This window comes from Achroia grisella, unplaced genomic scaffold, assembly GCF_030625045.1.
Source record: "Achroia grisella isolate CSIRO2021 unplaced genomic scaffold, CSIRO_AGI_Agris_v1 utg640, whole genome shotgun sequence".
In the NCBI taxonomy this organism is placed as follows: Eukaryota; Metazoa; Arthropoda; class Insecta; order Lepidoptera; family Pyralidae; genus Achroia; species Achroia grisella.
In genome coordinates this window covers 3042982-3066405 of record NW_026712977.1, presented here as the reverse complement: position 1 = coordinate 3066405, position 23424 = coordinate 3042982, and the positions used below count along the sequence as shown (strand labels likewise).

At 31.8% G+C, this 23424-nt stretch overlaps 1 protein-coding gene across 1 annotated transcript; it reads left to right on the top strand.

Moving 5' to 3' along the window:
- The first annotated feature begins 5477 nt into the window (after nt 1-5477).
- LOC131849203 (protein snail-like) lies at nt 5478-21723 on the top strand. Its single transcript, XM_059199214.1, has 2 exons — nt 5478-5601; nt 20801-21723. Exons 1-2 carry the CDS (start codon nt 5478-5480, stop codon nt 21721-21723), a joined length of 1047 nt encoding a protein of 348 aa, XP_059055197.1.
- Nucleotides 21724-23424: the final 1701 nt, after the last annotated feature.

Here is a 23424-nt window from a genome sequence, read left to right as displayed (position 1 = left end):
TTTATAAAAAGCAGTTCTGATTGTTTACATTCTCCTCATATTGCAGGCCGCTATTCTAGCCATAACATGAACTCTATATTTCTTTGCATTCATTCCACCGGCTGCTTTTTTATTTACACGCATGTTTGGACAGGATTTTTCGCATACTGACGCTGATAGTGCGAACCTAGTAGTATGTGATTTAGACTAACTGTCATCTAAATTGGTCAACGAATTCAATTGACGATAAATCAATGGTGAAGCGATATTCACTTCATGTCTGGATCTAGTCTCGATTACTACAAGAAATTAGCTTTTGCAAATTGGCTTGTCTGTGGCCGCTGTGGGTTATGCCTTTAGATAATATTTGAAGACCGACCTCTCAAAGCTAGAGGATTAACCCATTGGACCGTGTGATTGTCCAACACTAGTAGCCATACATTCATGAACGTCTAAAAGCCGGGCACGTCCTGTAAAATATTTGTCCACTTCACTACTATGTACATTCAATTAAATGCTTATTTACAGAAGATAAACAATATAAATTTAAGTTCAATGTGTATCACATTACGGGTTCGCTTGTACAACGACTTAATTCCGTTTATCGGGGGTTTAATTCCATTATAAAGTTTTATAAAATTCATATGATGCAAATACTTGTATTCCAGACTATATGATTATTTTTACTGTAATGAGTGTTTTCTATGTATATTATTTATGTATTTAAAATATATATATATATTATAATATTATTATAATAATAATAAACTCGGACGATTCACATCGTCTAAGGTTATTTTTATTACTATTATTACATGTGTAATAATAGTAATAAGACAAAGTATTCACTGAAATAAGACAAAGTGGTCACTCTATTCTCCCAAATTTGAATTTTAAAAACTATATTTATTATAAACATGTTCCACTATTATTTGAAAAAATACGAGCTGAGTTTCTTGTCAGTTCTTCTCATCTCGATATCATTCCGAACTGACGGTAGATTTGACATATCATAAGAGTCTGTAATAGACCTACATGAATAAAGATATTTTGAATTTTGAATTTGAATTTTTGAATATTATAAAAAAAGTATATCAGTAAATATAAGTACTGCTTAATACATTCAGGTAGACATCATGTAAAGTCGCCTCTGTTTCTACCGTTTAGCAGTTTGCTTTGTGCACTGTGATCCGATTAAGGGTGACATATGGCAGTTAAAATGGCACCTAAACAGGATTCAAAGGCATGACACTTTAGTCGCACGTAACGTAACGTCATGGCACTATTATGTCTGTATGAGACGGTTTCCACTTACACGTGAGTCATTACCTTGTTTACTCTTTCAGTTAAATCAAAACAGAATTCAAGTGCCTGTTAAGTTTTTTGCGCGCTACAATCGGATGTAGATATTTCTAAAGTCTGTACTAAGTCGAATCCCAAACCCGGATAGGTTTGGGATTCGACTTAGTACAGACTTTTCGCACATTTCTGGAATATGAGCTTACTGAACTTTTGTTTATATGTAAATTTCTAGTGCCATAATCCAAGTTCGTATTATTGAACTGTCGGTTATTATATTAGAATTAAGATTATAAACGCGAAAGTTTGTGAGTATGGATGGATGTTTGTTACTCTTTCATGCAAAAACTACTGAACGGATTTTGATAAAACTTTGCAGCAATATAGCTTATACACAGAATAACATATCGACTATAAATTACATGCGGGCGAAACCGCGGGCATAATGAATATACAATAAAGTTATATCGGATCGTTGAATAATCCGTAAAGGAACAATTCACGCAATAACAGCGGCTCAGAGTGTCTGTTAGGCTGTTAAAAAAATTTGCATATAATAATTAAATCTGCAGTTTATATTATGGTTTTAAAGTTTTAAATCTAGTATACATATACCTAATAGAGTTTAACGTAGTACCGTAACAACTTAGTGATGGGTACTTCACCGTGTGAAACAGCGAGTACCTACGTAATAAATAATTTGGGCGTTGCGTACGCTTTTGTTGACACTATTTCAGTTATACTAGGTTATTGCTCTTTTGGGACGAGTGACAACCAGCCGACCTTGTTTACAATCTTATGTCCTAGTTGGGCGGAGATATGCTCTCTCATTTTCTTCGTCTGATTATTATGTCTACATCTTGTGTAGATTCAGAATAAATTAGCTTAGAATTTGTATAGCAATCTTTAAAGATAAATAAATTTGTTTGTTGTTGAGTTGTAGAATAAAGAAAGATATACTTTCTTCTTGTCGACATAAAATTTACAAGCAGTTATTATATATGTATATCATACATTTGTACCAATGCATAAAATAATTATTAAGATAACAATCAGATTATTTACTGCTGAACTATTATATATATATAATAAATAATAATAAATATTGAATTTATATTGTTGTAAAGATGATAAAGAAAATTCTTGCGAAAACGAAAATGATGCATCAGTTAGATTAACTCCGGTAATATTTGTTTAATTTTTCATCATAACTGAATTATTGATTTACAGAGCAATATACTCTTTAAATAAGAACAAAAATAAATATGGACGGACTGTAGAAATAAAAATGACGTTCTTAAGCTTCTAAAATGTCCTACATGATTTTTAAATATTTTCATACTCGCAATACACAAGGGTTTTTTATGTAATTGGAAAGGCTTACAGCTGTCAGTTCACCTGTTAAAAAGCCATGTAATCCCCTATGAATGAATAGCTTAAAAAAGTAGCAAATTCCTGCTGAAATACAAAAGTTTGTGACAATTTATTATTAGAATCGTTGCTTCAAACAACTTACAAAACCGTCATATTAATAATATATTGTTATATTTCTTAGAGTTCTGTTATTCGCTAGTATTTCATAACCATATATTTTTTCCAAATACTTAGAAAACTTATGTTTTATAATTCTAAATAAACAATAATATTAATACATTAAATTGACTTGAAAGTTACAATAAAATATACATATTCATGATACAAAGTTAACGGGTCATTAAGTTTCATATAAAAAGTCAACTCAAGTGGAATTACAGCCAAGTTCCTGGTAGAATTTCCTCGCTCTATAAGCTACACTGATCCTTTGAGCAAGGAGAGTGCTAACTCTTTGGTCTTTAGGACTGTCGATCCAAAGCTTTGATAGTTCGTTTACGGCTAACTGAAACTGCGACCGATGGGAGCCGGTGACTCAGAGATTTGAGTACAAATAGAAGGAATAATAAATTAGAGCTGCGATCCAAACAGGTATCAGTTCACTAATTATTAATTCTGATTAAATTATTTGAGACTAGCGACATGGGGTTTGCAAACTCTTTGTACATTTATATACCTTTAGTTCTTTATTAGTTTCGAATGACTATTTCAAAATGAATAAAGAAGTAAAGATAAAATATATTATTTCCTGTTACGACAATAAAGTCCCATAAATTCAAATACAAATTCAAATTCAAAAATCATTTATTCATATAGGACATTTTAGCCGCTTATGAACGTTAATTTTTTCCATATCGTCCAGTTCGGTATATAGATCCAATTGAGAAGAACTGGCTCCAATTGAGAAACTCAATTGAAGTTTGTCTTTAAATCTAGTATTAATATTATGAATTGCTGTTTTTTGGAAATAAGTCAAGATTTTTATGAACAAAAATCTTGACTTATTTCCATAATAAAAGTTGTTTTCAGAAATTGATAAGTTACATTTTTATTACCTGTATATAGATTATATAAAAATGTAAAAACCGTTTGAGGGAAGAAATGATATAACATACACACTAAAATGGCAACGTCCTCGTATAGTTGAATTGAGGAAATTCTTTCTTTGGCAGTTAATTTAAGCATGGATGTAGCTGAAATGCTTTTTTACTGATCAAAAAATATTGCAACTAAATTAATGTTTGACGGTCCGGTATGAAATAGTATCGCAACTAAAAACAATACTGCTCATCTGGGACTCAACTGGTGATTGCTTTTCCTGTTATGGTTTTCCATTCGATTTCCTATTGCGCATCTGATAGTCATGGAATTGATCATACGCTTTGATACCATTTACCGTGTTAATACTGTTATCGTGACGTCATAGGGAGTGAAAATTGTATGGAAATTAGTTATTTTTGAAGCTAGAATGGTGAACCATTTTTCTTTGGTTTTTATATAATTAGCACCAATTAAAAAAAATGCTACCCAAGGTCACTACTCCACGCGGACAAAGTCGCGGGCACAGTAAGCAGCTAATAATTAGAAAAAATATTTTAATTAATGATTTCTATATAATATTTGTAATTTCTTTGCATGCTTTATTAGTGAAATTTATATATAAATAACAAACTAGCTGTCACCTCTTCGTCGGCATAAATTTTCATCTCCTATTTTAGATTAAAATTTGACATTTTAAAAGAGAACAACTCTTTTAAAAGTATGTTCGTACGCTACATTTGACGTGGGCTTCAGCGGCAGTGACAGCGAATTTTCTGCATTTTAGCGTAGTAAGAAATACGTCAGTGTAAGTTTAGCAGCTTATAAATATTAAAATGGGAATATGTACCATTTTGTAAAAATAACTACCTCTTTTTTAGATTAAACCTAGCCTCGATATAAAATATATTTTAAATATTGTTAAGATATATTCAGCCGTGTAGTCGCGAAAAGTCAAAAAACAAATAGATAGACAAAGACATTTTCGCAATTATAATATTAGTATAGATAAGTGTTTCTTAACATTATTTTTTTAGCGTCAGCGTATATCATAACTCACGACCTTGTCTCAATCGTAATTAAACAATTCCGCCATGTTACTATATACGTAAGGTCTATTTAAATATACAAATATGCACGAATAAATAGAATTCATACGTCGACATTTAATAACATTTAGCTGAGCCTTTTGATTTGCTGCAGAACACGCATATCTGTTTACATTTTAACTAATTCATTTGTTGTGTGTATTTGTATACGTAATTACTGTGATCGTTAATGTGTGTGTTGTGTAGTCATCAAATAAATTGTGTATTTATCGTCTATCATCATGAACATAATGCAGTCCCACTGTGAGAAATACCTCATTTTATGTTACAGTTAAAATATAAATTTACTTACGACATCTGGGACGATAACTCTGTTAAGTCGTAAAGGTGTATAGTGTAAATACATAACACTCTTAGTTACCTACGACTTTGTGTGCACAAACTTTTATTCCTATTTCATCTCCCTCTAGATTATTTTTTAGATAATATATACCTTATGTACGTCCTCATGATATAACCAATCTTTACGTCAGATTTCACAAAGATATAGGTAATAAACAGACAGATAAACTTCCGCACTTATAATATAAGAATATAATATAATATAATATAATATAATATAATATAATATAATATAATATAATATAATATAATATAATATAATATAATATAATATAATATAATATAATATAATATAATATAATATAATAGATAAAATCATTTGTTACAGCGTGGGCCGCGATGCCGCGCTGCTACATGGTAAAGAAAAACATCCAGCGGCACGAAGGCCCGCCGCCATGTAGCCCCACAGAAGCAAGCGTCGCGCCCCCATGCTACAGCCCTACCGCATACTCCGCCGTAACTGGTATGCAACAGTTTTATATCTTATCGTGAGATAACGTCACCATTTATTTTTATGTCAGAGATACCTTTCCGGACTGTGGATGATTTTACAGTAGTGTTTTTAACGGAATTGGAATAAGCTGCTGTGGTACAGTTAGTGGCAATCGTCGCTTATAGCATCATGTGATTTCTTTCCGAAGGCTAAGGCTTTATTAATAGGTGATAATAAAATGGTATACACACCTGCGCTAACAGTATATGTTGGCTGGACCAATAGAAAATAAATTAATGAGGATAAAGTCATTAAAAAAGTATCCTTGACGAGAGGTGAGGTCGGAATGACATGGTCTCACATACCATTAGCATGTCAGATCGTGTCACTTGGGGACATTAGCCCCCATTAATTAAAATCCCCTTATACTACAAATTATTATGTCTGTGTAACTTTTATTTTCAAGCCAGATATGATAAAGAAAATAAAGGCTTACAAAATTATAACACCTTAACTGATAGTAAGATTAAAAGAAAACAATCTTGCTTTCAATTTGTAGTTCAGAATCATTTGTCTGCCCGAATGTCCCTGGACAGAGTAAAAATGTCTCGCTTTTGCAAACAGAGATACGGCGTATTCGCACTGGCATTCAGAGTACGAGGTCATATAACGATGTGCATGTATTATGCATGCAAACCGTCCGGAAGAAATTCTCTAAGTGACAGTGAAAACTGTATTAAATTCCGTTCCTTGGTTTAGAAGAAATAAACGGAGGAACAAGTTATACGAGAACATTTATATTATTTAGAGATACCAGATTGTGAATATCATTTTTGCCAAGGACCATTATAGTAAATTTAAAAATTCCTCAAATAACTTATCTTCTTATTGAATAAATTTTTGAAGTAATAATTTAATAATGACTTGATACACATATATTCCTATTTAATAATGTCTAATTCAAATCTAGCTATCAACTTTATATTTCAACGTAAAAATCAAACAATTTTAATTGTAATAAAATAATATATTGCACATATCTATTTAAATTTATTTAGAGTAATTAATATTAAATATCAGATACCTCATTAGGAATAATATAGTGAGATCTGATATTTTATAATTAGGAACTATGTGAATATCCTTTGTTATAGCAAAATAAATTCAATTTCATTTGTACAAAGTTTTGGCAAATATATATTTCGTGATCGTATCCAAAATGTTTAATGAATGTAGGAAATGTTCATTGCAAATTCATCTTAATTCGGTTTATTAAAATTGGTGTAAAATGTATTATTTATTTACAACAAGTTAATACCAATAATATAAGTGACTAAGTCGATAATAGTCTAAACGAATCGCTTAGGTAAGTTTATTAAGTTTACAGTGATTTGATTAGGAACCATAAATTGGAATCTACGTTACGTAGTTAACGATATTTTGCCCCTATTTCTTAAAACCCATAATTACTACTTAAAAGAAAGATACAATACTTTGTTGAATATTTATTTGGAGAATATCACCAAGAATTTATAAAATAAAGCCGATATAAAATAATAACCCAATATATCCGAAATATATAAATCTATGTAATATTATGTTATCTGTGGTAATACATAAATATACACGTAATTGACATCGCTCTGCTTCGTGTAGGCTTTAATAGGTAGCTAGCTAAAAGCTGATTTTCAGTTGAAAGCAGTTGCATGTACAAACTTATTAAAAGTATTAATTTATTTTTATTCGTATTCCTGAAAGTGTTGTTTATTTAAAAACTGTGGTTACGCTTCAAAACAAGCGTAGACTAGGTCCCAGTACCAATTATTAAGTTTGTAATGTTCATGCGAAGACAACTTTACTGCGAAAATATTTTTAATTGGCACATTCGCTGCTTACGTCAAATCCGTTTTTCATGTTACTTTACTTAGTTATATCAGAGCTAACATAGTATTGTATAGTTATATGGTAAATACAAATTAAATAATAATAAAACAGTAATAAACTAGTACTTTTACGCAAATAAAGGATTAAAATAATTGAACGTTTAGTTTTATTGTGTAGGTGTATACTAAATATTGGAGGGTACCTGTAAAAGAAATTGGATGAAGTCAGGTAGCACAACTGACTAGAAATTAACAATGTTAGCAGTGGGGACAACGTGGAGTCGACCTAACAGGATACATTGCTAAGTATGAGGCAATTAGTACTTATTGTTAATTACCTTCTCCTAAGGTTAGGTCGATATAATCTTCAAAAGTAATGAGAGCATAGACTTTTGAAGATTCTTTTCTATTGTATATACTAATACAATAGAAAAGAATTAGGAAACTCTCTTTATACGTTTCAATTTCAGCTATTTTTATAGAATTGAAACAATCATTCGACGGCATTATTATAAAAATTGGGCCTCGATTGCCATTCGTAAAAGTTGAACAATAAGGGTCTCTCGACTTTGTTAGTCCATTTGTGCAGGTATTATTGAGATCGGGGCGTTGAGTTTATTGGTCTTTAAATTAAATTGTGTATTTCGAAGTACGTAGATTACTTTAATTTAAGGTTCTAAATATAAATGAATAATTAATTGAAAAGTTCATTTTACGTTTTTTAACTTCATATTATACAACTATTCATTACATTTAGTTGTATCTACTATACATGTACCTGAATCCGGATTATATGATACATATGCATATGATACATAGTCAAAGACAATTTTTTTTTATTTGAGTGTTGCATATTTACATAAGTACCTCTTTACATAAGTCTGTAATTTTGTTATTCATATATAAACTGTTTTTATTCTACTGCTTATATAGTATTTCAGAACTGAGGCAGTTGAGAAGATCTTGCAAAGAATCTCAACTGGTATATTAAAATATTTTTTATTTAGCCTTTGGTAATTACATATTATTAATTATAATACTCAGTAACATAAAGAATAAAGAATTTGTATAAACTTTTTAATGTAACTGTTTCTGTAATATCTGTTACAGAAAAAGTTACATTAAACAGCTACAGAAACAGTTATATTAAACAGTTTATACATATTCTTTAAATTTAAATTTTCTTAACTAAGAGATGTTAGCAATAGTATTACATTATCTTGCTGATTGCGTATTATCTTCGTGATCGAAATAGTTTAGTCGTTATATTAGGTACTCTTGACAGTTTCAATTATAAATTATTTATCTAAATTTATAATTGAAACTGTCAAATGGCTGCTTTCACTGTCAATTCCTGATTCTGAGCGATGTGATTAGACGTAATGAATTGATATTCTAAGACAGAGTGTCTTAGAATATCAATACAATAATTACACAGCAATACAAAACTTAAAATTTGGAAATGCATACATATTAATGCATATATATTAATAGAAATTGAAATAACTTTAAGACATAGATAACTTTATAACTTTCAAATTGAGCTTTTATTTTCCAGCTATATTGCAAAGTTTTCTGATAAGTCTAGAAGTTAAAAATTTAGAAAAAACTTTATTTTATACTTATTATATTCAATTAGTAATGGAATAATATATACAGATTTTTTTAAAGTAATCATTAATCATTAACAGGCTGTAAGCCTGTTGGCGATTTAATAATTCGAAGTAGTGAGTTCGACTTTTCAATATTACCGATAACGGCCGACAGGTGCGACAACCCGTTTCGAACGAATGGATTGAAGTGAACGAATGATTTATTGTATTACACTTTATTCAATACATTCGAGAGTACTGTTAAAAAATTAAGCTGCATAGAGATGTAAATGGTAACAAACTGTTTGCAAAAAGGGATGTTATTAATTTAAAGCCGCTGTATATAATTCTATAAATCTGTCTGTATTAAAGTAACGCTCAAACGAATTAATCGATTTAACAAATAGTATTTTCACGTGTCTATGTTTAAAATAATGAAGCAATTTCGGTGCTATCGATTTTCTCTGCTAATTGCTACCTGTACGATGAGTGAAATCACGAAACATACTTTGACAGCTTAATTGGGCAAAGGGGAAAATTGGGATGAAACGTGTATGCGTAGAGCAACATTTTTAATGACTTCTTTTTTTATTTATTAATTTACTCTCTATTCTGTTTATTATCATTTTATCTGTTTACACAGCGGTTTGGTTATTGCCTAAACTGATTTTCTTGACAATAGCAGATAGGGTTGAGAACTAAAGTAATTTCAACCGAGAAGCGATCAAAATTGTGTTTTAGTTGGTACAAGGTGTTGCGAAGTCTCAAGCCTCGAATTCAATATTAAACTTAGTAGGCGGATATTATCAGTGCAATGTTGTTCACGTTTTCGTTTATTAAATCAGATGTAGGTACAGGGATTAGCCCAAACTGACGTCCTTTATAAGCTTTGTGCATACCTTGTAAACAACACGGTACATTAGCTTATTACATTATAGCAGTACTAGGGTTGTCTACCTTTAAAACTTTTTGACAATGGAGCTTAAAAATCTGACATCTGCTCCCCTATGCTGTAATATTTTAATGACTTGGGGTGCAAAAGTTACTAATGCAATTTAGCTTGTTATTTGTTGCGCTTTTATACACTTTATATATCATTATACACGCACATGTATTACATTTCACGTGACTCCAATTAAATACTAATCTTTAATCCTCACTGCTCTACTAAATTGTAACTGCTGAGAAGGCAATATTTATATTATAAATTTACACAAAGTATGAGTAGCGTCGGCCTTTCTCTACGGACACCAGGTGGTGCTTAAGTGATCTATGTTAGCAATCAATTAGAAGAGTAAATTCTGGAAAGAATTTGATAACTGGAGTTATAGGTTTTTTAATTTCATTGTCTCAAACGAGTCCTATGTCTGATAATAATTTATATGTTATATATATTTTATTTAATTGGAACGCAAAAAAGCCCATGTATTACCTTTCTAAAGGACTAAGATGCCATGCCTCTGTAATTGTAATGTAATTTAAATTCCGAAAATTTCCATAAGAATTTTCAAATTCTTTGAAGTAGTCAAAAATACAACAGTATATGAGGTAATGTATTCGTACTTCGTAAATAAAAAAATCGTATATTTTATGAGTATGAGGATCGCCGTTAGGTTGGGAACCCTGACTTAGTACCAACACTGTCCAGAATGTCGTTGCTATGAGGGAAGTTAGTCTCATGTTCCCTTATACGGTTACAAAGCACATGTCGACTCCTGCCCAAAGGCGAGAATTAAGTTTTTAATTACTTTTTTTCTGTCTGTGTTACGTAATAACATGGGGTAAGATATTTTGTACTAACAAACCATATATTTTGTATAAATATATCTATATATGAATAGAATTGAATATTTTTTTGTTCTATTTGTTATCATATCATATTCTTTATCATCCAGTATATTCACATCACTCTGTGAGTCTCGATTATATTATCATATTTAAAGGATATATATGTACATTATTAATGATAACTAACGAATAAATTTTTTAGTGGACAACATTATAATTTCTTTTACATACTGCTTTCTTGAAATATGATAGCGTAGCGGCTTTTGTAGTGATTGCCGCATACATCCTTATGTAAAGTGCGAATACTGTAACTTGTAGGGACTGGTCTGCTCTTATCACTACGACTGATTTAATCTTATTGTGTTTTTATATTTGAGCCTAAAAGAAATTAGTGCTGGTTGGTAGTTTGTATTTACACGTTTCGACTTGTAAAATGTGAACTTACAAGGATTGTTTAAAAGAGCAACATACAAGTTTCTTGCTTATTCTTCTTGTGATGAGACAGCTTTCCGAATAAGCGCTATTTAAAAAAAAAATACTAAAAAGTGCTTAAATTAAGTTTATTTGAAAAAATGATTTTCTATTCTATTCTTCTATTCTACTCTATTCTAACTTTTTTTACAGTGGTTCTAATAATCGTTATGTCACAACAAAATCAGCTTGTTCTCATGAATAAGCCTATAAAGAAAATATTTTATTAATATGGATATGAGTTTGATTTATATATAAAAATAAATTTAAAATATGTTTTCCATTCTTTTTGAGTAAATCAGAAATTATAGATTCAATTCGTTTATAAAAATAGGAGCGTATGGTTTTGGATTCAGTTCTTTATCACCGGCTTAATGTCAACCCTCCTTGGGGTTGGTTACAACTCAATAATCTTCCAGGGAGGTGTTTGGTTTAAAATCAGAAATAATAACTTAATGAGACAAATAAATGATTACCTATCACTATTTATAAAACTATATTTAAATGGGCCAGCAGTTAGAGACAAATATATATTTTTAAATGCCTAGTTTGAAAGCTGTCCATTCAGGTTGTACTCGCACTACGTCTGACGTGCGGTCAGCGTCAACCGTTCCAGCAGAACTCTATTCTAGTGCTGGGCCTATTTCCGTTTGATATAACTTCAGTGAACTCCATTAATAGTCTGTGATGAACTCGTCTATAGTTGTAACTGGTTACAACTTGACTAGAATAGTGAATTAGTTCCGCGCACCGCCTTACTTTTGACGGTAGCCGGGTCAATTCTAAATGAAGTACGAATATTTGTATTTATGAATATGACTACGAACTTCTTACGACTGAACTTCTTGTCAGTCCTTCTCATCTTGAGATTATACCGTACTGACGGTAGATTTGACATATTATAAGAGTCTGTGAAAGACCTAAATGAATAAAGATATTTTAAATTTGACTGTTTGTATCGCAAAAATCACCTAAAGATTGCAACTATCAAAGAATAATTATGATTTTTATTACTTCTTGAATGAGCGGTAATTTGAAAAGAATGTTAACTACGACTATTAAGTGCGTGCTAAAGACAAAAGTGCTTAATTTAAGTTTATTTAAATAAATGATTTTCTATTCTATTCTATTCTTTAAAAAAAACTCCATCTAAAATATATTATTGTTTATATAAAATAAGTAGAATAGTTACTTGGATCAGTGCAGCCTCACTGATATTGCGCCTGTAATTAATATGGGATCTATTTCAGTGATTGCATCTATACGGTTTGATGGGTTTACGGAATATCGTTAGGCTTAATTGTGGAAATGTTGTAGGCTAAACAACGGAGGGGAGCGATGACGAACCTACATCTAGTTAATATTAATATACACCTAGTTTATTAATAATATGTATCTCCGTCTTGACTTAATGGTTTTTACGCTGTATCGACATCGTAAATACGCAACGCTGATCTGCGAATTAATTAGTATAACTGTTTCATTTGATTCTATTTCTATATATGTATTTAATTATATATGAACATATGTATTTAAGTTCAAATTCAAACTATTAATGTTGGATATTTCAGTCACTTGTGCAAATCAAGATTTTTTATATTTAATTTTATTTCGTCTAGTCTACACACCGATCTGTGTACTACACAAACATTTGTATTAATTAATATAAGCGTTTTATTTGATTCTCTTCCTATATATGTATTTAAATATCTATGTATATACATATATGTATTTATTTTCAAATTAAAAAAATATTTATTTGTGTTGGACATTTCAGTCACTTATGCAAATCAGGATTTTTTATACTAAATTTTTTCCCTAGCGTCTAGAGTCTACAGATTCAATTGAGAATTACTGTCAAGGAACTCTACATAAATTGTTTTTGAAGTCAATTTGTTAACATTATTTACTTATTTAGTTGTTTTAGTTAAATATTGTATTCAGAACGGTAGTTAAATAAATATTATATACATAGGTATGTAATCTATTATTTCGTATGAGTGGGTAGTTACCGGTTAGTTCGGAACTAGATGACTTTACGTGCTACGTTCGTGAGGTATTATTTATTTATTTTTAGTTTTGAAGTTAGAGCCAGTTTCTTAGATTCTCGTTCAACTTCTTAACTTCTCAATGACTTGACGGTCGTCTGATTGGCGATGCTGTACAAAGGTGTTGTATAAAAGAAGTTCTAAGGGGGATGGGTTAGGGGAAGTTTGCCACCGCCTGTGTGGAGGACGGCCTTCCGACATTGCCGGGTGTCAATGGATGCCGTTGGCTCTTTAATGTTCTTTATTGCGAACGTACAGGTATTTTAAAACTAATATTGTAAAGAGAAAGATTTGTTTTTGTTTGTAACGGAAGAACTTAGAAAATACATGTGCTATTTTAAAATTATCTATTTCATCTATAATACCAGCTATAATGACTATAATACCAACATACAAAAATATGGGCTGTACTTTAAGCGGAAGCGCCTAAATATACATTGTTTTTTTATTTTATCAGCATTAAGTCTAACCGTAACTTAGAACGTAGACAAGCAATAAATTAAATTTAAATTAAATTAAATTAAAAAAAATATATTTTTGTGTAGTTTGGGTATATGTAAAAACTAATATAAAAAATATACTCTTGAATAATAATGCTAGAATTGAATCAGTGACCATCGGAAGTAAGGCGGTAAGATTAACAACTAGACCAGGAAACAATTAAACAATACATGCTTCAATTAGAAAGAAATTACTATTAATTATAAGATTTCTGTCTTTATATTGATTGATATAAACGGGATAAAAGGGAAAATTATTAATATTTGCTACTGTTTAATTAATAGACATGAAATTCTGTACTTAGGTATATTCTAGTAGGTTATTTTTTACCCGGGTCAATCGTGTCACAGGGACGAAATCTCGGACAGCAGCTACAGAATCTATAAATAAATAAATGATCAATCATATTGTTCTATATTGAAGCATAGGTTTACATTTATGACGATTAGCTAGATTAGGTTAGTTAGTTAGTTATTTAACACGAGAATTAAATATATCAGCCTAAAAATTACATAACTTATTCCATCACTACAAATAAAAATGAAAATTCGTATGTTCGTTCTGTATGCGTTTCTAAAAACAATATCTAATATTCTATGAAACTTTAGTGATTTTACGTACAACAACGAATGATACAGTTGTAAGATTTTTATTTTTTGACTCTTTATGCTTTCTTAAATTATTTGAAAGAGTTGATTGAAAATACAATATAAAACTAAGTGGCAAGTTATTCATAAAACCGTCATAAAGTTTTATAAAAATATTTTAATTATTGAACTGTTTTATCATCATCATTATTATTACATAGTGTAAAACAAAGTCGCTGTCGCTGTCTGTCCCTATGAATATCCCTTAAATCTTTAAAACTACGCAACGGATTTTGAAGTGGTTTTTTTTAATAGAAGGTTTATATATGTAATACATGTACACCCGCGAGAAGCCGGGGCGAGTAGCTATAATATTAATCCCGGATAATTCACATGGCGCCATTAAGTTTCAAGCTAAGCAGAGCTTGTGATATATATACCAGAAAACTGATATAAATACCTAGATACTTTTTTTTTTGTAAAAGCATATATAATATACACAGAAACACCCAAATTATAAATAATCATACTGATGTGTGCTAGATCGCTGGACTAATTCTAAATGAGACAAAATGTTTAATAATTAAAGTAGGTTTGTAAGAGGTTGTAAAATAGCTAACTCTTTTAAAACATCATAAAATTCTATTAAGCGTAATAATTGAGCGTATAGGTCGTCTGTGGCTCACCCTACTCTAACTTATAATATAGTCTGTAACGACCCTAACTACTATGTTTCTCTAAGTATTGTTCTGCAATCACTACATAGTTCTGTGTTCTGCATCTATTGTAATTAAACACAAACTACTGTTATTAATACTTTGACTATGTTGTATTCATTCTAACACAGTGTCAATAGTAGATCGTTACTGCCAATAAATAGTTGCAGATTATTAAATTACGTTTATCACATAAAATGTATATAATTGTAAACAATGTACGGTCTCCCACAGTTGCATACATTGTAAAAAGTTTCCCATTTAGATGGGGCTGTGTGGCCGTGTGGCCGTGTGGCTTTATAACTTGACAAAAGTAATAAATTGTTCATTCATTCGAATCGCTAATTTAATTAATTTGTTGTCAATACGTTACGCTTTTCTAATTAAACTGTTTCAATGTACTGGACATTAGGACTAAGCAGGTTGTCTGTAAGTGATTGTTTTTATTGATAGACCGCCGTTGTTCGTATACTTTGTTAACTTGCGCTTAACATTTCAACAATGTGCTCTTTTGTAGCGTATAGTTACGTATTGTTTTCATTGTCCTTATTATGTATTTTGATTTTAGTATTATAGAATATTTACAGTTTAGTGGATTGTGCAATAAAAAAGTATTGCGTGGTTAATACTTTTTGAATTAATATTTTTATGTAATTGAAATGCAAACAAGTTGACTATCCTCCCCTCATGATAAGTTGTAACTGTTTTTTAAGGATAACTAGCTGAACCCGCGGTTTCACCTGCGTTAAATTTCAGTATATAAATTTCAATATAAAATATAGTATATATGCTATTCTAATGTTACTGTAAAGTTTCATAAAAATCTGTTCAGTAGTTTTTGCGTGAAAGAGTAACAAATATCTATACAAACTTTCCCGTTTATAATATTATTAAGATAAGATAATCTAATAGTGCACCAGGATATAATTAACTAGGAATTTAACATTTCCAGGGGGAACCGCGTAGAGGTCAACCAAATAGGGTATAATGTTAGGATGGGCATTACGTATTCAAGTCCTATCAATGATACTACTCACACATTGCCAGTCTGGAGGGCTACAACGCTATTATTTAAAGTCTATCTTGCTAAATAAACTTCAAGTTTTCGTACATTAATAATTTATTTATTTAATTAATATCACATAAATGAAAGTAATTATTGATAATTATATATTTGTTGTCATCATTATAAAAGTGATGAACAAGAATACGACTAATAATACTAATTTGACAGCCTCGGTACGTAGCGGTTAGAGCACAGCGTATGACTTCCGATGGTCGCGGGTTCGATTATTTCTAGCACGTTACAAGCATTTGTATTCATGAATATGAAGAATTGTATCGTTTTAGGCGTACAGTATGTATTTACAAAAAAAATTAGGTATTTAAAATTAGGTAACCCAACATAACGGGTTCTAGACAACCGATATAAATACCTACAAGCTAAACTTAGGTTGGGACTAGATGGCGTTTTGTGAATTGTCCTGAGATATTATTATTGGAATAAAAATTTATTGACAAAATGATTTATTAGAATTGTAAAAATATTTTATAATGTGAAATCTAAAACGCAAATATTAGGTTTTTTAACAAAAATGTAAAATATATTCGACGTACAATCCAGCCAAAACGGAACAAATTTCAATTATTCTGTTCGAATCGTAATGCTTTATTCAGGTGTTGGTCGGATATAAATTTTAACAGGATTGGTAGACTGCTTTATATAGAATGAAAACTAAAACTTAAACTAGGTTTGTAACAGATATAAATTTAGATATCGCCAATACCGGATTTTTACCTATCTGTCCCGTGCACGTGTCGCAACAAAAGTGCAGCAGTACTCAGATGATGGTATACGCCCTGGAGCGGTTTTTGATAAAGGTATAAAATTCAAACGTAAAATTTAAACTTACTTACTCGTATATATTTTTTACTACAAAATATATTTTAGGCCCTTGGGCAATAGCAAAAAATTGGTCCGTGCAAATATTACGCCGGAAAAAATATTTTTAACATTTAAATGAAACTTGGGAATTGGTACCTAAGTGGTTTGGACTTTTTAGTCTGATAATGCGCTCCCATAACGGAACGGAATATCATACGACAAGGTAATTTATCGTCAAAGTTTACGGGGACGCCTACACATATATTACATAATATAATATTAATCGTTACGGCTGTTACAACATTTAAGGTAGTCAGAGGCATTGTCAACTACCGCGATAATTGCAACCTTGATATTGCCCACATATCGCTGGAAATAGAAATAGAAATATTCAAATAAACTCACTACTAGCATTTTTTAATAGTCATACATTTTTTATTCTACCATTTAATCGGAACGCAGTCTCATCACAAGTAGAACGAGAAAAAGCTGGGTATATTTGAATCGAACGTGGCAGACGTGTTTTTTACCACAAAAAAGAAAGTTAGAAATAGGTATAAATAACATGTTAAAGAAATAAAAAGTTTTAGGTATCAGCCAGATTCGAACTACATTAGTATGCCTATGTATTATACTGTTGCCTAAGCTATAACATCCATACTCACAAACTTACGCGTCTATAATATAATTAAGATAGGACATTTAGGACAGAATGTCCTGGTAGTCACTACGCTCTCACACGACTATAGATAAGCTATGAGTATGATTAATAATGCTGTCTACAAAACTGTTTCCATGTTATTGAATGTGACAAGGTACTTACTCGGTCCAGTCACAATAAAATGCTGCCAGTAGAAAAATTCGGCAACGTAACAATATTTTGTTGTAGCAAATAAATTGAATATAGCTGAATGTTGACGAAAGCTATTACGACCACTTTCACTGCACTCCGCGTTTTGCATGTTCAAACAAAACTGTACATCACAATTAGGAATTCGTTTGGACAATGTTATTTTCATTTCCGTGAATGCAACAACATGTATTATGCAATTTGCTTTGTGTATTTTTAATCTTGTAACTATAAACTGTTATATCTGGCTAATCAGAAAAGTATTTTTTATTATAAATTTGTATTTAAATTTCTAATTCTTTTTTAGTACATTCTTTTATATACTTCATGCTGTCTTATCAATACTTTCCCAATATTTCTTACCGTCAAAAGTCGGGACGATGATCGTAACCAAGATGCTATTAATTGACTGATTCCCTTTTTTATAATAAAAAATACCTATATCGGCTTTTTTTATAGTTTCCTAATATATGTATATCTCTCTATGTTTGTAATATTGAAATAATTGTTTTCACTACATGTATATGAATATAAATACGGTATATACACCAAAATATTTTTTTTACATTTTGTCAGTCTGTCTATTTGTTCCGGCTAATCTCTGAAATGACTGGACCGATTTTGACGGGACTTTTTTTGGTAGGTAGCTGATGTAATAAGGAGTAACTTAGGCTACTTTTATTTTAGAAAAATAAAGTTAAACTCCACGCGGAAGAAGTCGCGTGTACATCTAGTATAAAATAAATCAGCAGTTCAGTTCACTGTTAGCGTAAGCATATATTTTAATACTAGAGATATATATCGTGGGTTCGATTCCTTCACTATAAGCATATTTGTATTAACGAATAGATAACATCTGTTTGTTTTTCTATTCGTACTTACAAACGATACTCATGTTCGTCGGTATAGGTATCGATCAGTTGTCTAATTGCTTTAATTTAGGATTAGGCCCTGTATGAGTTGTCCAACGTCATATTATATTATTAGTTATCAGATATTTATAGCCATACTTCTGACAGCCGCGGGTTCGATTTTCGCATCATATAAATATTTTATTCTGTATTATAGAGTATGTCTGTTTATATTTGAATGGGTGTCTGTATATATATTAATTTAGGTAATTTATATCCATCAGTTTTTAAGTTCAAATAATATAAGCCCTGCATAGTCTGGTATCAGACAGCGCTGTGCTTTGCAGTAAAATATTTATATATTTTTTTATTCAATTTTGGCCTGTCTGGTACTGAGTGAAAACTGCGTATATGCAACATTTTGTTTGTTGACGATTTTGTGCAAAATCAATACGCTAGAGCGTATTCTCATTTATTAAATGATGTCTTAATACAGGCATTATTTAATCAATTAAAACATATAATATATTTATCAATATTGATGTTATATTTTTATTGGAAGTTTAAAAAAAAAAATAGGACTTAAAATATTCGAGAATTAAATCCGGACATTTGATTGTGAATGGTTAACTAGGATTTGTGTTTTAGATTTTATAATGAACGCAGCGCGAGAATGTACATACAAATTGTATTGTGGTTTATTTCAGTTCGTGAACAATGCTCTTAATTTGATAGTCTCGACTTCGGAAAAAGGAATTTGCATCTAGATTGGATTTGCGCAACATCTCATACAAATAGTAGGTATGGCTACTTCACGTCGACAACTCTCGGAATCGGATTGCGGCCGATCCTATCCGAGTGGAGACCAACGTAGCGGTGATACTGAAAGCGCTTATAAAGCCACTTACTTTATATAGGTTTAGTAGATAAAGATATTTACAATATACCATAATAATCGGAAAGACACGGCTACAAGAGCAACAAAACGCCACGCACATTGCGTGAGACGTAGCATTGTAGGGGTGCATATTACTTTTACATAAATTTTAACGTAAAGAAATATTTATAATATTACTTAGCATTTCTTAACATAAAGGAATATATTATTTTTAATAAATACAAAAAAATCTAAGTTATAAACATTAAGTAATGTTATGTAATATTATGTTGTCTGTGGTAATGTTATAAACATTACTTTAGAAATTCGTTTATTTTCATGAATACTGTCACTAGAATTTGACATCTGTTTATAATTGGCTAAAATAGTATATAGTTAGAAGAAGGAAAAAACCTATTGCCAAGGACGGTACCGAACTAAATGAGAGGGCTTCAAATCGCACGAGTTAGGAATAGTAATTTATACCGAGTGTAACACTTGGGATTACGATAGTCACACGTCTATGAGAAAATCTCGAGACAATCGTTTATATTTTGATTCATAGGTCAAGTACACAGTATTTTTTATTATAAGAAGATATATTTTTATGTACTGCTTAGTATACACATTGATTTTTTATTTTGGCGCGCAATTACTACGTCGATCTAATAAGATTGTAATGAATACCTCTAAGATTATAATAATATCTGTATTCAGTTGGTGTTTTCTTTATGGTGATGTAAATAGAAAAAAATATTATCTTAATAATAGATTTTCTACAAACCCTGTCACTTACTTTAAACTTAATGTAAAGATATATTAATATATTTAACTTTAACTTGTTTTAGATTGAAATGTATAGGTAGGTACTTTCTAGGCAGTAGTGGTATAAACACATTGAATGTTATAATATGGCCTCGGTGGTCCAGCGATTTAGTACACCTACATTACTACCAATGGTCGCGGATTTGATTCCTCGCACGGTGCAAATATTTGTTTCATAAGTATGATTGTTCGTATAGGTCTGGGTGTTCTCTATGTATATTATGTATGCTTTTACAAAAAAAATCAAAGTTTTTATATCAGTTGTCTAGTACCCATAACAAAGGTCTAGTGGAACGGGTGGGATGGCGCTGTGTTAATTGTCCAGTGTAAATTTATTATTTAATATTGTCCTCAGAACCACGCCCCAACGAGTATGCGGAGCTGGGCTGTATACCGGTGTCGGAGCGGTCCGCAGCCGATACTGAGGCAGCACACGATCTGCTGTCTCTAGCCCAGAGTCTACCACCATTGCCCCCAGCCACCGTCGTCACCGTCCTCCATGCTCCTGACCCCACACCACTTCTTCCCGTCTATACTTACACTATACAACCCACAAATATTTACATCCTTGCCGACGAACCCATTGAACCTATCTATCATACGGTACAAACCATTACACCAGTCCAAACTATTACACCGGTACAAACTATCACACCGGTTCAAACTATTACACCGGTACAAACAGTTGAATATGCTGTCGATCCGCAAGTCAATTATGTAACGTACCAAGCTCCTCCTGATCCCCAATCTTATCCAGTGAGGGAAGTAGTGCCTGAACCCATTATCCAACCTATACCCGAAGAACCACCGGATCCAACCCCACCGCTCAAGGAGAAACCAGCTAAGTATGATTGCAATGAATGCGGCAAACGATACGCTACGTCTTCGAACCTATCACGACACAAGCAAACACATCGCAGTCTCGATTCGATAGCGGCAAAACGATGCCCTGAATGTGGTAAGGCATACGTATCGATGCCCGCGCTGGCTATGCATGTTCTGACTCATCGCATGGGACACGTTTGTGGGGTTTGTGGCAAACAATTTTCTCGACCGTGGCTGCTCAGGGGCCACCTTCGCTCGCACACAGGTGAAAAGCCGTACAATTGTGCTGCCTGTGGCAAGGCATTCGCTGACCGCTCCAACTTGCGAGCTCACCTCCAGACGCACTCCTCCGATAAGAAATATGAGTGCACCCGTTGCCGCAAGTCGTTTGCGCTTAAAAGTTACCTGAACAAGCATCTAGAGTCCGCGTGCGTACGGTCCGACGACGAGTGATTCCACTCGCGTCAAATAATGATTGCAACGAACGATTTCTCTATAAACTTCTTTACACCTTTACAAGAAATATTTTATAGCGTAGATGCTCGTAGTTTCGAGGACGTCGAAGGAATAATAAGCAATAATAATGTACCTAATATCGTTATGGCTCTTTCCATAATTTAAAAAAAGTAAATGTTAATGTGTAATATATTGTATTTTTTCAATTATTAGTCCGGCATCGACGGAAGTAATCGTGTCAATTTATGGCAAGAGCCTGCAATGTTAAAACGTAGGGTAATGTTTACATAGTAAAGTATAGGTAAGTTTAGTGTCGCACGTACGGTGTGAGACGACTATAGATAGTAGTTACGGTGATACGTAGAGACTTAATGAAACCGTCGAGCTGTGGTACAAAGAGAGCAATAAAGTAACGAGCGTAGAGTGACAGTGATAGGCGCACGAGTAGCGTGCATGCGTAGCGATTAGCTTAGCGAGTAGCGTCTCGGGAGGACCAAACTGTTGCTCGGGCGCTGCCGCCGCTTCGGCCGCCCGCCTCGCGCCTCGGCCACGCGTTTAGGGTTACTAGAACACATGATTTTTTGTGACTTGTACGGAATTTTGGTCCTCTGCCTGGAAAATTGAGTAAAAAAGTGTCAGGATCTTTTGAAAGTGACGGTGTAGATGTAATAAATACAATGCCTAATTTATCAGAATCAGGTTTGCACTGTTTATTATCTATTGTATTGGTAACACATATAATTATGTAACAAGAATATGTAATTGGTTTTTTTTTGTTTGATCTGATGACCCTAAGCTGCTTACAGCGCGCACGATACAGTGTGCGCCGTGGCGAGGTGGTAATCACGCAATTTCACTTTTTGGGTTATGCTGCCATCTTGTTGGACAAACTGACAGACGATTAAATAATATCCACTCTGTGAGATAGACTTCAGTCGATTAGTATATATATATAAAGTAAGCGACCAAGTTCACCAGTTTCGTTTAAAACCTACCGTATTATATACATATATTAGGTATGTACAAGATCGTCTCACATCTTGACTTGTAATTGTCAAACCGAAAGTTAAAATAATTGATTTGACTATTATATATTTGCCAATTTATGAACAGCGATATCTAGGCAATGGCAGTTGTATTTCGAAGCCGTATGGGAATGGTAAACATTGCTTTATAAAAAAGGTACATCGACACTTTCTAAAATTCTTCATATTAAATTAAAACTCTGTTGTCTAGCTTTTAGGGAATACGTACTAATATTCTAAGCGAGTTTAAAATACCAAATTATATATACCAAAAATTTTTACCATTATTTAATTAAATAATGGAATTAGTTATTAAGAATAAATTTAATTTCTACTATAAATAAATCGTGATCTTTCCACTTTACTAATATTTAGTACCTACTTTTGTTAAAGATATATTTTTATTTGATACGTGCATTTAAAATATCCAAAATATATTGAAGATTAATTTATGAAATATCAAAGTCGCCAAAGTAAATGTAAACATATTCTACTGTTGTTGTTAGGAATAGCCTACGTATAAGATTCTCCGTATATTGTTTTTAAATATACGTCTATCAAGATAAATTAGGATAAGCTTTTGTTTAACAGTTACTTCTTATTAAAAATAAATACTCTATTTCTTTTTTATTTCACTTACTTTGTAGGGATGTCGCCGTTAATAATCTGTTAT